Source organism: Sceloporus occidentalis, unplaced genomic scaffold (genome assembly GCF_023333645.1).
Source record: "Sceloporus occidentalis isolate IW3139 unplaced genomic scaffold, rSceOcc1.0.p SCAF_79, whole genome shotgun sequence".
Taxonomy (NCBI): domain Eukaryota; kingdom Metazoa; phylum Chordata; class Lepidosauria; order Squamata; family Phrynosomatidae; genus Sceloporus; species Sceloporus occidentalis.
The window spans coordinates 1,311,870-1,327,601 of record NW_028317059.1 but is presented as its reverse complement, the minus strand read 5'-3'; the positions used below and the strand labels follow the sequence as shown (position 1 = coordinate 1,327,601).

At 42.8% G+C, this 15,732-nt stretch overlaps 1 protein-coding gene across 1 annotated transcript; it reads right to left on the bottom strand.

Moving 5' to 3' along the window:
* Window positions 1–11,958: 11,958 nt before the first annotated feature.
* Window positions 11,959–12,886, bottom strand: LOC149285373 (glutathione peroxidase 1-like). The gene is made up of 2 exons (XM_089495329.1): window positions 12,665–12,886; window positions 11,959–12,312 (listed from the first exon to the last, which is right to left on the bottom strand). Exons 1-2 carry the CDS (start codon window positions 12,884–12,886, stop codon window positions 11,959–11,961), a joined length of 576 nt encoding a protein of 191 aa, XP_089351455.1.
* Window positions 12,887–15,732: the final 2,846 nt, after the last annotated feature.

Sequence of the window (15,732 nt, the reverse complement as noted above, 5' to 3'; positions counted from 1 at the left end):
ACAATTTGTTCAACTAAAAAAAAAAACTATACATGCACACACATTACACAGGACCCCTCATCTGATGCAAAGAGCTCTGGCACCATTTATTATCATTCATCGGAATAGACAGGAAAGCTTTCATGGCAATGAGCGTTCTGTAATAGGAGAGAACTGAATATGGACAGTCAAGGTAGGTGGAAATTACATCATTTTAAAGGTGAACCTTAAAAAAAAAAATATATATATATATATATTTAAGAAGGCTGGTCCCGTTATCTATTCAAATAACTTCTCAGCTCTGCTTTTTGGCATTGTTACCGTGTTTTGGCCGGCCCGTAGAATGCATAGGCTTCATTCATCGCACCAATTGAGAACTATACAGGAGTAGGTCATTCCTTTTTGCTGGGGAATTTATAATGTAATAGTGTGTTGAAATTCCAACTCCTTTAAATCCCCTACTTTAGTTAATTGCTAAATTGCAGTAATTATTGCAACTCCTGTTTGCCAAGTAATCTGTTAAAAGATGTTATCCCACCAAATGGAATGGGGGACTTGATACGTTTTGTATATAGCTGTATACAGTTTTATTAAATAGTGTCACAGGGGTTCTTTTTACGTTACGCTTAATTCCTTAATTCGTTTTACTCCACATAAATTGGTAACTATTCTCTTTGTATGGGAGGTTTCTCCTTCTCCCTTAAGCTGGAAGTGTCATTACACATACGGCTAGCAGACATGTGCTTTGGCTTCCAGCTAAACTAACATACAAATTTCAATGGGAGGACTACAGCGCATGTGTAGGAAGCATATGTAAGTACACCTCCTGCTTAAATGAAAGCATCCAAGGGAGGAGGAAACTTCTATACAATAGGATACATGCAGTTAAATGCAATGGGCTCAATGATATCCATTTTACACCCCACCCCCCCAAACAAAAAAGCAGAGCTACTGTGTGCCTTTTCATTAGTGATGATGTAGACTGGATGAATAGGCCTTCAGAGTGAGTTATCCACTGCGGTACGTGAATGAGGAAAATGGCTTTAGTTCATTAAAGAAGTCACGCTGGTGTGTGATCATTATAAGGAGTAGTATCTCTTCTGTTGGCTGTTTGGCCAGAAGAGTTGCAGAAGATTTAATATAAAAAAAGAAAATGAACAATTCTGGTTTACAGGATGCAGCCCACAGTGGTTGCGATTCAGTAATAAAGGCATTTTTGACTATTTTGTTCAAATATATACTGCAGGGATGGCACATGCAGCCAGTTGCCATTAAACTACTAGAAGATCTAACGTGTTAAATGCCTGTAACCAAAAGGTAATCTCTGAAGTGTGATTGAATGTGGAAGCATTAGGTGCGCTTATTTTATTCTGGACTACCAGCTTTTGTTTTAAACTGGACACTATACATGAGAAAGTGGCTTGTTTACAGAAGTTGGTAAAACAAATCCTAGAGTATTTGTGGGATTTTCAACCCCATGTGCAATACGCTGCTCCTATTAAAGCTGCTCAAATTGATTGTATAATTATTTTTACAGAATGCTTGGTGTTTTATGTGTTTTGTTTTGCTGGTAATTTGATTAAATGCAGTGGTTTTATGAGCCGTTTAAGTTACGGTACTGGGAAGTATATCCTTTCCTGGGTATCGGTGCACAAATTCTGCATTTTGTGGAATGCCTTTTGCTTCTTTAATAAACATCGTTATCCTAATTCTAATTCTCTCTTCCCCTCCCACTTTTTTTTTTTTTTAGCTCCCCTGTTCTTTCGTTTTCTCTTCTTTCTCCCCTAGCGAATACATTTGGCCACATCTTCACTTGATTTAGCGATTACAATTAAAATAATAATGAATTTGGAATGGATTAATGATAGTTTCTTCAAAATACTTTTTTTCAAGAATTTGCTTATTTTGTGCCTGTTACCAGAAAAAGTCGCTGTACTGTCACAGAATCTTTTAATTGGACACATGAAATTTATTAAGGTGGTTTTGTATGCAAATGTAATTGATTACTGATTTAAGGTGAATAGGGATGATATCTTTTTGAAGTTGAATGATAATCATACAATTGCTTCCAAGTATATTGTGTGTAACAAAGCAACTTGGAGTGCCAATACTTTATTCATATAATACTTTCAACTAGTGGATGATATAGATGTATATTAGGTATATATTTGCAAGACAATGTTAACTTCTAGAGGTTGACTTCGGTGCTAAAAATATAAGTATGTAAAAAAAAAAATAGTTTAACGGAGAAGTGAAAATAAAGAGCATTGCATGGGAAATGTGTGCTGCTGGTGGGCGCTTAAATAGTTTTAAATCCTTAGGATGGTTTGTACATTTTGGGTCTTTCATAAAGAGAAATAAATGGGTGTTGGTAGTTTAGTCTTGTCGTCTGTGCTGTTTTGTTGTGTGATTAAGAATTAGATAAGTTCCCCTACTAGAAAGGAGCTGTCGTGCACGTCTCCCTTGCCATGCATGTGAGTGGTAGGGGATAAAATAATGGTGACGGAGGCCACCCTTTTTAAAACAAATTGTATAGCATTATCCTTAAACAATCAAGACCTTGGTACAAACTACCTGGAAGATGATACATATCCAAGTAGGGAGCCTTAGAAAGAAATTAAAATAAAATACTGTCTTTCTCTTTGTTTTTTTGTTGAAGTTCTATAACAGAATATGCTCCATATTTAAGAAATGTCATACTATAAGAAATTGTCCCTCAGTTAAGCCACTTTAGGAAATGAATACACTTGTTAACCTATTTTCTGCCTGTTACTGGGCCTGCCAATGAGATTGTTATATTGAGCAGTGCGCTATAGACGGGCTGGCCTGAGTATTTCAGAAACTGCTGATCTACTGGGATTTTCACTCACAACCATCTTTAGGGGTTACAGAGAATGCACCGAAATAGAGGTAAATATCCGGTGAGCGGCAGTTGTGTGGACGAAAATGCCTTGTTGATGATAGAGGTCAGAGGAGAATGGGCAGACTGGTTCGAGATGACAGACAGGCAAAAGTAACTCAAATAACCACTAATAACAATTAACCAAGGTATGCAGAATACAATCTCTGTGTACACAGCATGTCGAACCCTGGAGCAGATGGGCTGCAGCAGTAAAAGAGCACATCGGGTGCCACTCCTGTCGGCTAAGAACCGGAAACTGAGGCTACAATTCACACAGGATCATCAAAATTGAACAATGGAAGACTGGAAGAACGTTGCCTGGTCTGATGAGTCTCGATTCCACTTACAATATTCAGGTGGCAGGGTCAAAATTTGGCATAAACAACATAAAAGCGTGGGTCCATCCTGCTTTGTATCAATGGTTCAGACTGGTGGTGTTCTTGGCACACTTTGGGCCCCTTAGTACGAATTGAGCATTGTTTAAACACGACTTTGTTGCTGACCATGTCCATCCGTTGATGACCACAGTGTACCCATCTTCTGGTGGCTTCTTCTAGCAAGATAATGTGCCATGTCACAAAGTTCACATCAACTCAAACTGGTTTCTTGAACATGACAATGAGCTCACTGTACTCCAACGGCCTCCATAGTCACCAGATCTCAATCCAATAGAACACTTTTGGGATGTGGTGGAACAGCAGATTTAAATCATGGATGTGCAGCCGACAAATCGGTAGCAACTGCGTGATGCCATCATGTCCATATGGACCAAAATCTCTGAGGAATGTTTCCAGCACTTTGTAGAAAGTATTCCATGAAGAATGAAGGCAGTGCTGAAGGCAAAAGGGGGTCCAACCCGGTACTAGCAAGGTGTACATAATGAAGTGGCCAGTGTGTGTGTGTGTGTGTGTATATATATATATATTACACGCACACACGCACACTCACTGGCCACGTCTTTATATAATGTGTAGGGGCTGTGTGTTAGAGTGTGTGGTGGAATATATCTGTATCTGTTGGAGTGGCTGTGTATGTATGTGTAAATATATTTTGTGAAAGTGTGTGCGCGTGCATGTATGTGTAAGGTGTAAGAATGTGTGTCTGTATGTATTATCTGTGTAAGTGTAGAGATTCCCCTGAACATCATCATAGTTCATTTCCTTCCTCTACCATCATCACCCCATACTGAATCTCAATCGTCCTCATGCATCTTCATGCCCCCTAATATAAATTCTCATCATCGCCACACCCGTTCTATTACATTACATGTTATGTATATAGCGCCATCTGATTCCGTAGCGCTGTGACAACAGCATTATTTCCTCACCTCCCTGTCCTCAGCCTCCCAGTCTGGCAGTCTGCATCCTCGCCGTCAGAGGAGATCTGGCCGGGCTTCAGTTGGCACAGATTTTTTTTGGCGGGTGCATTTCTCTGGTATCCCGGTAGACCAGTCCGACCCGGTAAACATGTGTGTTACAGTTTTCTTTTAGGGGAATCAGGGCAACTGGATATAGCAGAATACTTAAGAAAGTACTTAAGTAGGATGTCTGCAATCCTTGGAATTTAAGTTATTGTCGAAGGCAGCCACTCACGAGCATTAAGGCTCAATTCCTAAGTCAGTGTGGAGAGACGGAGGCATTGCAGGAAGAGTGCAGACAATAAAAGATGGCAGTCTAGACACTTGGTGTACCTAGAAAGGAATCTGAATTTACTCCCAATGTGATATATTTTCTTAATGAAACAAAATGGCCATGTTATTGCTTCTACAGAGGTATTATTTTTTGGATGTTACCCCTATGCTTGACCCCTGACATTACGTTCCTTGTACTTTTCCATAAACCACACAACAAGGTCTCTCAAGCCCACCGCTACATGCAGCCACAAGAAAAGGCAGTCTCATTTCTGGACTATATAGGCTACGTCTGGTTATACGAGGAGCAGTATGGACGTGGCTGAGGCTTTATCACTGGTTACAGGGAAAATAAAGCCTGCCTTTTCTGCTACATGTATAGCGTTACATCAATGTAAAATACTGTTACACATGGCTATGGCTGTTGCCATGGTTACATGTGCCTAAGTCACCTGCCATTTGGACAGTTCCAATCTTCGTAACAGGGGACGATTTATTGAGTTATTCTCACAGAAGCACATACTCGAGCCAACTGTCATTTGGAAGGTTCCATTTTGCTGTTCGGGGTGAGATTTAACTTTGTATCAATCTTATTGTTATAATTAAAGTGTATCCTGTTCCGTGTCCAGTGATTGGGTTCTGTGTGGAAATCTGCTACTATGTTTCTTACATTCAATATTATTTAGCGCATGAGCAGCAGGTGATAGAAATAATACATTGTATACAAGCTGTTACATTATGCATGAACTTAAAGGGATAGTCGCTTGGGCCAAACAATAAATGCCAACGATGAATGATTATTGACATACTTGAATACCCATTTTTTGCATGCAAGGATCCTGCCTTCTCAGCACGCTCTCCACTATCGATGATTTCTAGTTTTGCTTCCATTGAGCGAGTGAGGACTTATGAGACCCTCTGGAAATCTTGTACGATACAGCAGTGGAGCTGGCTGGGGGGGGACTCCCTGTACATGAACATTGCTGAGCAGGACTCCATTCAGCCCAAAGCACCTCCTGCAAGGCAAATTGGGGTTTGGGGGGGTCTGGCCTTTGCGTGGGGTTAGGATCATGGGCCCGTTGGGGAGATCTTCCTTGACCAGCCCAGGGAGCTGTAAATATCAATGAATGTCTGTTGTTGCAGACAAGGATAGATACAGTATTGTAGTAAGTAGGACAATGTGGATCAGCTGCATTTGAAGAGTCCATAGATTGTGACAGGTAGACTTATCAAATATGAACTTTGATTTACAAAGTTCAATCGGGCACCTATAATACCGCTGATCATTTGTTTCTAAATATTTGATGGCTTATTCGTTTGTTTATAGACTATGACCGAGAAGCTGAGAAAGTGCAGAGAGGAGCTATTGGCTGCTATCAGGAGGGTCCACGAAGATACCATGTACCCAGCTATTACACAAAAAAGGAAGGACCATCCGGACCACCTCCAGCAAAAACACTCTTCAATATCCAGTCATTCAGAGAATAAGCGGGACTCCTCTCCGTGTCCACCTATTCAGCATCTAGCGACTGAAAGCCTTAAACTGATGCACGGGAAAGGAATTCTTACAGAAGCTCATTGTAATATTCCTCAATGCGAGATGTGGCCCACATACAACCATGAAGACCTTCTATACCATGGCAGCAATGCAACCGCCACGAGAAAATCCAGAGGCAGGTATGGACCGTATCCGAATTCATTAAAGGAACAGTTGTGTCAATATTCATTTTTACATGTCTGCTCCATTCTCTTTATCTGAACACCAACCCTGAATGCAGTCCCTTTAGCTTGTTGGTAGGATTGGAACCTGAACAACGCCATTAATAGCGAAGTTCCTTTTCTCAGCATCTGCATGATTACTGCTCACCATTACTCCATTACCACCATTATTCCTTTACATTACATTTTATATCACTTTTGTGAAAGGCACACTGTAGCCTTTTATATGCACTATATTTCCCTTTAAGTTGCTGATTGTTGATTGGTTCAAGTAGCCTTTGCAAAATTGAGTAGAAGTGAACTAAGGACAGAAAACACAATTATGGCGAGTTTAATGAGTTGGCAGAAGAGCTGCCCAATAAGTGTCTCCTGGAAGAAGGGCTAAGATAACATAATGTATAGTTTAGCAATGAAGACTTCAAGAGGCTAATGTAGCGAGGGAACCTAAACATGCATGGGTAGGCATATGGCTACCCTGAGCCTAAGATGACTCTACAGTTTGAGTCGTTACACCAGGTCCTTCTCTTTTAATGCCAAATACAAAATGAATCAATGGCCAGCCTGCCAGAACTTCACCAACGCTGTCTAATGTAAAATCCAGGCCAGAAAATGAGCAATGCTCACAAGAACGTCTTAGGTCTAGGTCTTACTAATGGGTGTTGGGAAAGGGGTCACGCTGACTGTCCACGCGTTACTGCGGAACATTGCTCAGGCTGGCCGAAACTGGCCTTTTTCAATGGCAAATAGGTCATCACTGACATCGTTGTGTTGTCTGCAGAGAAGTCAAAGAAGGAGAATATCTGCACAAAAATATATGTACGCCGGACATCAGCGGGAACCTTTTGAATATTTTTGGTGAGCAACTTTTTGGATTCCATCTTGTCTGTGTTACCATATTTACCTTAACATTGTGAAAATGTAACTTGTTTTTTTCCCCATTGGTTAATATACTAGTTTATCTGCTGAAAGGCTGTAGTTTTATAACACTTCCTTGGCACATACATTGCTTTGTAAATTTCTTAGAACAGGGAACGGTTTTATAAACGGGTAATAAAAGGCGCACCAGGCAATAGACAAGAAAAAATGTTGCTGTATCATTACTCCTGTTGCTCGGACTCGGTAAACACTGTTAGGAAATTGCTGATAAAATATTTTCAGAGGAACTGCTTGCCTTTAATTAAATAACTGGGCTCATCAAAGGCTCCTGCAGAAACAAAAAAAGCCCGGTCCAGGAAATGGAATTGTATTAATTCCTACAGGTACGTGTGTGTGTGTTAGTGTGTGAATGTGTGTACTAGTTGTCAGTGGCGGAACTACCGGGGTCACAGGGGTCGCGACTGCGACCGGGCCCTGGAGTTCTGGCAGTCAAGGGGTACCGAGCAGTCGTTTTCAGCAACCGCTCGGCGCCCTTCTGTCTCCTCTGCTGCTGCCTGCGTCAGCGCTGCCCCGGCTGCAGTGGTGGGAGCGTGAGGCGTCTGTCTCGGGTGCCTGCGCTTCACGCTGAGCGCCGGCATGTGACGTCATATGCCGGCGCTCAGTAGTGAAACCGCGGCAGAGCAGCGAGACAGAGGCCTTGCGCCCCACCACAGGACTGCACGGTAAGTGACCTACAAAGGGGGTAGGGAGAGGGTAGATAGTGAGAATGGGGGGTAGGGAGAGGGTAGATAGTGTGAGAGGGGGATAGATGGTGTGAGAAGAGGGTAGATTGGGTTGGGGTGGGGGGCCCTTAACAGATTCTCGCACCGGGGCCCTGAGGCTTCTAGTTACGCCCCTGCTAGTTGTTACTGGGAGAGGGGGCAGAAGCTACCAGTCCTTCTAAAAACAATGCATAAATATCACCCTTATCTGATTTCTGTTATGTGTAATGCTTTTAATATTCTTTCTCGATTGTTTATATTGGCTCATCCGCAAGGTCCCTGGTTACAGGTTTCTCCAGTTGGAAACGCATTATTAACTCTTCTAATGCTGCAGCCTGTGTTCTGCTCTTCAACACTTCTTATGTGATTTGGTGTTCTAAAAACCTCAAACATAAAGAATAATAAAAAAGAGACACAATTTATCCAAATAAGTGGTAGGTGTAGACTACCTGTGCTATGTCGAAAGTATCCGTAGACATGACATAGATGGTATATATATACACTATAGGGGCAAAAATGTCTATAATGGGTACAGCAACTATATTTGAAAAATAAATAAAGGAATATATATGTATTCAATGAATACATATAATGATATCTCCAGCACTGGTTTTCTGGAGCTAGCAGACACTTTACAACATCAGTTATCTTTTCTTGCCACACATTAGGCCACCACATGTTATTAGGTCAAAGCCTAGGTGGTATGACATCATATCTGCCTGGATACATGGTAGATGTTAGGACTATACACGACTAAAGGCCCTGTAGAACAGGATTGTGAGAGCTGCCGCCAGGATAGTCTCTTTTTCTGAAAGTGTCTTGTCTCATAGCTAAAACAGAACCATTTCTAGAGGCCGGTGGTAAGCCAGGGACAGTGACAACCAAGGAAGATGACGACATCATAGAGATGATTTTAGACTTGGAAGAAGATTATAACCACAAACAATTCTGGAAGTCAAACATGAGCTAGAAGTTTGAGTTTATTTGCTTCTATACCATTCATGGTATAGTTTATTTATTGCAATATATGGTAAATTTGTTATTTGGTTTAATGTATTTCAGCAATTTTCATTTTTAAGGAGTTATTATACATATTCCAGCTGTGTCTCTAATGTCCTTAACTGACACTATTGTTTCATTATTTCAAAAAGATTTTCAAAGTGTAGAAGTGGTATTAAAAGTTCTTTATTTTTTGTTACTTCCCTCTGCCTACAAGCCTTTAATGCTTTACCACTTTATAATATTTAAAGACGTTACTTCCTGCTCTTCCCCCGAGTGACTCATATACATATAACATATTACATATAACGTGTTAATATGTAAATGAAACGTAAAGGTCCACTGATTGATCTAACCATTCCTTGGCATAGATACAGGGCACGGTTTAATAAACAGACAACAAAGGACACACCAGGAAACAGAACAAATAATTGGGTCGTGACAAATTATATTACACAAAAATTATACAAAGATAGAGGAGCGCACAACCCAAAAAGTATAACGGGGCTAAAAATTCCAATTCCCGGGTTGCTGCTAGTAAGTACACCAAGGATAAGGCAGACGCGGGGCTGCCACTTCTACCTCCCATAAGTGCTTCTTTTATTTTTGGAGAATTTGTTTTCCAATGCTCACAAAGTACTTTTCTAAGCATTTTTCTGTAGCGGGCAGTCAGAGAGCGTAAGCGGTCCCTTAAAGTGATTGACCGGTCCAGGCAGCCATTGAGAAGGGAGAGAACCTCGGGAAACGACTTACATCGTGATGACTGCAACAGGCTGCTCCCGATCTCAGGTCCTGTGGGGTTAGCCAAATATCCTTAAAACATTTACATAGACAGACAAAACCCCCCAAAACACAATCCGTTTTGCAGCCACCATCCCACGTTCTGCTGGCGCTCGCCCTTCCTCCCCGCTGCAGTCCTGGAGGGCCAAACCCTGCAGTTATCTCTCAAGGACAGGACAAGAAAACAAACATTCCTGCCATGGGCTTCTTAACCCCTTAATGACAAAGCCTGTACATGTACGGGCTCAAAATGTATTGTTTTCAATGGGTTTAGGGACCACCCATTGTCCAAAAGCTGTATACAGTAACATGGGGCGGCAATGATTAAAAAAAAATAGATTTATCTCATGGTAAACTTCCTTTTCCTGCAGACCTGGTGGCGGCCACTGTTGTCAGGTACGTGATATGCTGGGTTACCTTACCTCAAGGGCATCCAACCTGTGGCCCTCCAGCTGCTGCAGGACTACATCTCCCATAATGCTCTTTCAGCTAAGTGGCTGGCTGAGGAGGATGTAGTCCTGCAGCAGCTGGAGGGCCACAGGTTGGACACCCCTACCTTACCTGCTCAATCATCACACTGGGCTGATTCTTTAAGGCAATGCTAAACGCCATCGTCCTGTCTTACATTAGACAGACTGTTCACCACCTGGCAGTACGATAAGGAGTCAGGATGTTTGTCGAGTAGATTGGGCTACGATAACAGAGCGAGGAAACATGCAAACGGCTAATATGCAGCTGGTGGAAAAAATGTAAAAACATTTTTGAAAACATTGAATTTCACTAGTAACACAAAAATGGTGTCGATATGGGCTGCTCTGTGAAGCAGATGGGGTGAGATTTACTAAATGGTTTTTGGCCAGCACCAGATTGGAAAGGAATCCTAAAAAAACATTTTCCCAGCACCTGATGGACAGAGATTTTCGGTATTAAATTTCCAGCACTTACAAAGGAATGAGAAATGTAATATCTAAATACACAAACAGCAGGCACTTGTAATATAAATTAAGGATGTTCAACATGTTTGTGCTTTAGTTTTATTTCGGGAGTTTTCTCTGTAAGATGTACATCGATGCCCCGGCCCTAAGTATTTGTTATTCCAATGAAGAAGTGAAACAGATCTTTAAACAAAGGGGTTTATGTCAAACTGAAACAGACATTTGCAGAATCACCGTGATTCATCCGCTTTCCTGATCAAACAGGAGTCTGACGGCGGAAGGAATGTTAAATAAATCCCAAGAAAGGGGAAGTAGCGACATCCCAAATGAACCATGACGGGTGAAGCACTGCCCCAGAGAACCACATCTTAAAGGGGAACTTCCAGCATCATTGTGATACCAATATCACTCGAAAAAAAGTTTTAAAAGGTAATTTGTATTCAGAGAAACAAGAGCTTATTAGCGTCCCCATAAACCATCAGCTCAATGAGTTTGGATTTAGAGCCATCGTTAAAAGGTACCGCAGAATAAAACCATTTCCCAGGATTTTAAAAGCCGTCTCTGAATGGCTACAAAAACATGAATGGTTTCTCTTAATCGATTTTTGATACTTTACCGTTTTAGATTAATGGATTTCTTTCTATTTTTTTTATTACTTCCCACGGCACCCAATTAATGTCTAATTAACACGGATCCTGTTAAAGTTAATGAGACAAAATACTTTATTCTGTGTATTCTGTGGTATTCCACTACGAAACTTCCCCTTCCCCTATATGATCAGTAATCGGCAGAGCCAACAGCCGCATGCAACAGAAGTACACAAAAAATAGATACACAGTTTTCTGAAGTGTATTTTATTCTCGGTAATAAGTGCTATAGAAACCCACCCCACGAGCCTCCCCGCCGCACATACTGAGCCCCCCACTGACTCTTTACACGGAGCATCAACTCCCCCTCAATATATTTAAAGAGGGAGCATCATGAGTAAATGCCAGAGGGGTCTCAGCAGCCAGCACAGGGAACACAAGGGGTTAAAGTGACAGAAGTGAGACTTTGGAACCAAGTGTCCGCCGACAATACCGGAGAACAACGCGGAAGACATTCCTAGCCGGGCGAGTTATTTGCACTGGGGTTTAATACACAGCCCCTAAAGAGAGTGTTATACAGAGGCAACGCCGGACTCTATCGTTTAGGTAGTGCAGCGCTTGCACGGCTTACCAGAATCCTCATCGATACATTAACAAATCCAACACAAATTAACAGGCTTATGAACAGCCGAAAATTTAACGAGGGGCCACTCTCCCCAAATGCCCCCATCTGCTAGGAAACCCCCCGGTCCTGCCGATCAGACCGCCTGGTTCCCGCGCCTCTCGCTGCCTACTTTTTAGCTCCACTAAGCAGCCTCTCTATGTCCTCCTGGATGTTCATGGTTTCGAAGCAGCGCCCGTAGCGCTTGAACGGAACCCCATCAGCGCCAACCAGGAACTTCTCAAAGTTCCAGGAGATGTCGCTCCTCCTCACCGGGGACCAGATGATGCTCTTGGGGTCGTTCATTAAGGACACGGCGTCATCGCTGGGATAGGGCAGCTGCTCCTTCAGGAAGGTGAAGAGAGGGTGCTCCTTGTCACCATTGACGTCGCATTTCTCAAACAGGGTGAAGTTCGGTTCATATCCACCCCCAGGGCGAACATACTTCAGGGCGTTCAGGATCTCCTGGTTGTTGCTGTTCTCCTGCGTTAGAAGCGAGGGGTTTGTGTTAGAAGGTCCTCAGCGGTATCAACATAAAACACACATAGGATCATCTAGTCTAGGGCTTCCTGGTGGAAAGATTCAGACCCCCATCACACCTTGGTCTTGTCTTTGATTCAGGAGCCATATCCCTATTACATGCATGCTTACATTCCTTCACTGTATTTGCTTCTACCACCACTGCTGGGAAGCTGTTCCATTTATCTACCACGCACTCAGTAATGTAAAACCTCCTTGCTGTACATCTAAATACACAATGGTATATAACGCTGTGCATGATCGTCCCTCCACTATGGATGTTAACACCGACTCCCAATGCCCCTTACACACGAACCTGGTGTCCGAACTGGTTGCAGGGGAAGCCGAGCACTTTGAATCCCCGTGGGCCATAGATGGTCTGCAGCCGGTTCATCTGGGTGAAGTCCCGAACTGTCGTCCCTCAAAGTGACGCCACGTTCTCGATGAGCAGCACGTTACCCTGATACCGGGAGAGGGTAACCAGCTCGCTGCTACCCAACACGCGGGCGGAAAACTCGTAGACCGTGCGGGAAGCCATAGCGCCAGAAACCGGTTACCAGCTATAATCCGCACTCGCGCACGCACTGTTCATATATAATGGAGCATTGCATGGACACGCCCACTTACAGAACGTCGGCTCATCAATGAGGTGGGCAGGCATTAAAGCAAAGGCACAAACTATGGACGACCGCTTAAAAATGGCTTAAAGCGGAAGTGCCTCTGAATGTGTATATTTACAGCAATAACATAAAATGTAAACATTACGTGACTGCTATGACGGGGCAGCCATGTTAACTTTGTTAGGAGCTACATTTTCCCCAGTGAAGTTTATCTGTTGCTTATTTTAATATGGGAATACCCTACAGAAAAAGCAAGTGGCATGTTTTGGAAGGCACCATTTTGTGTATACAGTAGGAGCAGCAGGTAATCAGACTTAGGGTGGCAGCAGTCTTCCTCTGGCACGGCCGTCCAAAAGGGGCCGCATACATTTAAGTCATAAAGTGCTGGGATATCAGGTCGGTGGCCATGGACAGAGTGGCTGGGGTTCTCCCCCGAGTCAGGCTTCATCGTGGACGTATGTTTCCTGAAAAAATGGCGGCCAAGGTGGGCAACCTATTTCCACTACATAAAAATCATATCCTATAGATTATCTTTTATTTATATAGCACCAAGAATTTATGCAGCGCTTTCTACAATACATATATTTGAGGGGTCTGACAAGATGAGAATTGACAATTTGCAAGCTTACAATACTAAAAAACCATAACTGAATAATTCTACTTACTTGGATAAAATGTGGTTCGTGGCTTGAAATGTTCTGTTTACGATCCACAGTTCACCATTAATTCCAAGATTTTACTATTACATGACGTAAAGTCATGATTTTATTAATGACAAGGAGGCGAGTATTATGCATTCTCTTTCTTTATTACTCCCTCAGAAGCAAAGAATTGAGGGAAAAAACTTGACTGAAAGAGTTAAAACAAATGAAATAGTAACAACCATAACACTGCCCAACGATAGCCCAACCAATCAGCAGTCCTCATCATCCTCAGGGGGAATGCAATCCCAACGAACTTCCTCTTTCTTTGCGGATCCAATGAAACCGAACCAGAAGAAACCAAACAGGAAACCGAAGCAAGGCCCCATGTAGAACTCCAACGAAACATCCATAGCAGATCAAGCTAGAGAAAATGAGAAAAGAGGTGATAGTAGTGATCAAACAGTAACCAAATCGGGTATACAAAACGAGAAATCGACTAGGCAGCTAAACATAGACGGGAAGAAATACAGAAATCGAATAAACATGGTATAAATACAGAAGTCGAATAAACATAAAAAGATCTTACCTGAGACCAGACCACAATCATTTCTCTCGCCCGGGGAGGGAAAGAATGGGTGGGAATAATACTCGCCTCCGTGTCATTAATAAAATCATGACTTTACGTCATGTAATAGTAAAATCTTGGAATTTTATTAAAGACACGGAGGCTCCTATTATGCAATTTTAAAGCTGATCAACCAGGCGTTCGGAGAAATGTTGAATAGGATGGAGATAAAATTCTTTAAATGTGGTATCCGAAGACCAGTCAGCGGCCTTAATGATATCTTCCATGCGACAACCAACCGATGAAGCCTTAGACGCCGAAGCACCCCGAACAGAATGAGGAGAAAATATGGACATATCGATACCTGCCCGAAGCAAAATCCATTTAAGCCATCGAGAAAGGGTGGAAGTAGACACCGGATGATGCGGATGTTTGAAAGAAATGAACAAAGGAAGAGACAAGGGGTCTCGAAGCATACGGGTGCGAGATTCATACTCGCGAAGACAAAGAACAGGACATAAGAGAGGTCTATGAGGAAAGGCCGGATAAAAGACAGATTTAGTATTGGATTTAGTTCTCCTAGAAATATCAAAGGAAACGCCACCAGGACGGAAGACTTTTGCATGGAAATCCAAAGCTCTGACATCGGAAACACGTTTACAAGACAAAATACAGAGGAGAAGAAGAAGTTTGGAAGACAATTCTTTAAGCGACAAATCCTGATTAGAGGACCATTGTTCTAAGAAACGCAAGACCACATTAACATCCCAAGTGGATGAATAACGTGGTAAAGGAGGCCTGGAAAAACGAATACCCTTAAGCAACCTACAGACTAGAGGATGCTGACCAATAGGGACACCATCCAGAAGATCATGACCGGCGGAAATAGCCGAGCGATACAGATTCACCGTACGATATGCTTTATGATCCTGAAACAATTCAGTAAGAAAAGACAAAACCATGTTCAAAGGGGCAGAAATGGGATCCAATGATCTGTCCAAGCACCAGCTAGACCAACATTTCCACGCAGAGGAATAGGCTCTTCTAGTACCTGGGGCCCAAGCATCAGCCAAGAGAAGGAGAGTCTGTTGTGAAACTCCCTCGACAGACCAGGGTCCCCTGAAACGCGCCAAGCTATTAGTTGAAGCTGGCCCTGGACAATCAAGTCGTGGGGTTGAAGGTCCGGATCAAGTAACAGATCCCGAAAAGGAGGAATGGTCCTGGGGAAGTCCACTGATGTTTCCAGCAGCCTGGGAAACCACGGTTGGGATTTCCACAGAGGCGTTATGAGGACCAGGGATGTCGTGAACCGTAGCATATGAAGGATTGTCCTGGCAATCATGTTGAAAGGGGGAAAAGCATATAGTAGAGACCGAGGCCACTGTTGGAGAAATGCGTTGGTGGCCACTGCTTCCGGATCTGGTCTCCAACTGAAGAACTTCGGCAGGTGGGTGTTGAGACGTGAAGCGAAAAGGTCCATCTCCATAGGACCCCAGAGCAGTTGGAGCTTGAGGAAGACGGATGGATGAAGACGCCAATCCCCTGAATCCCTGAG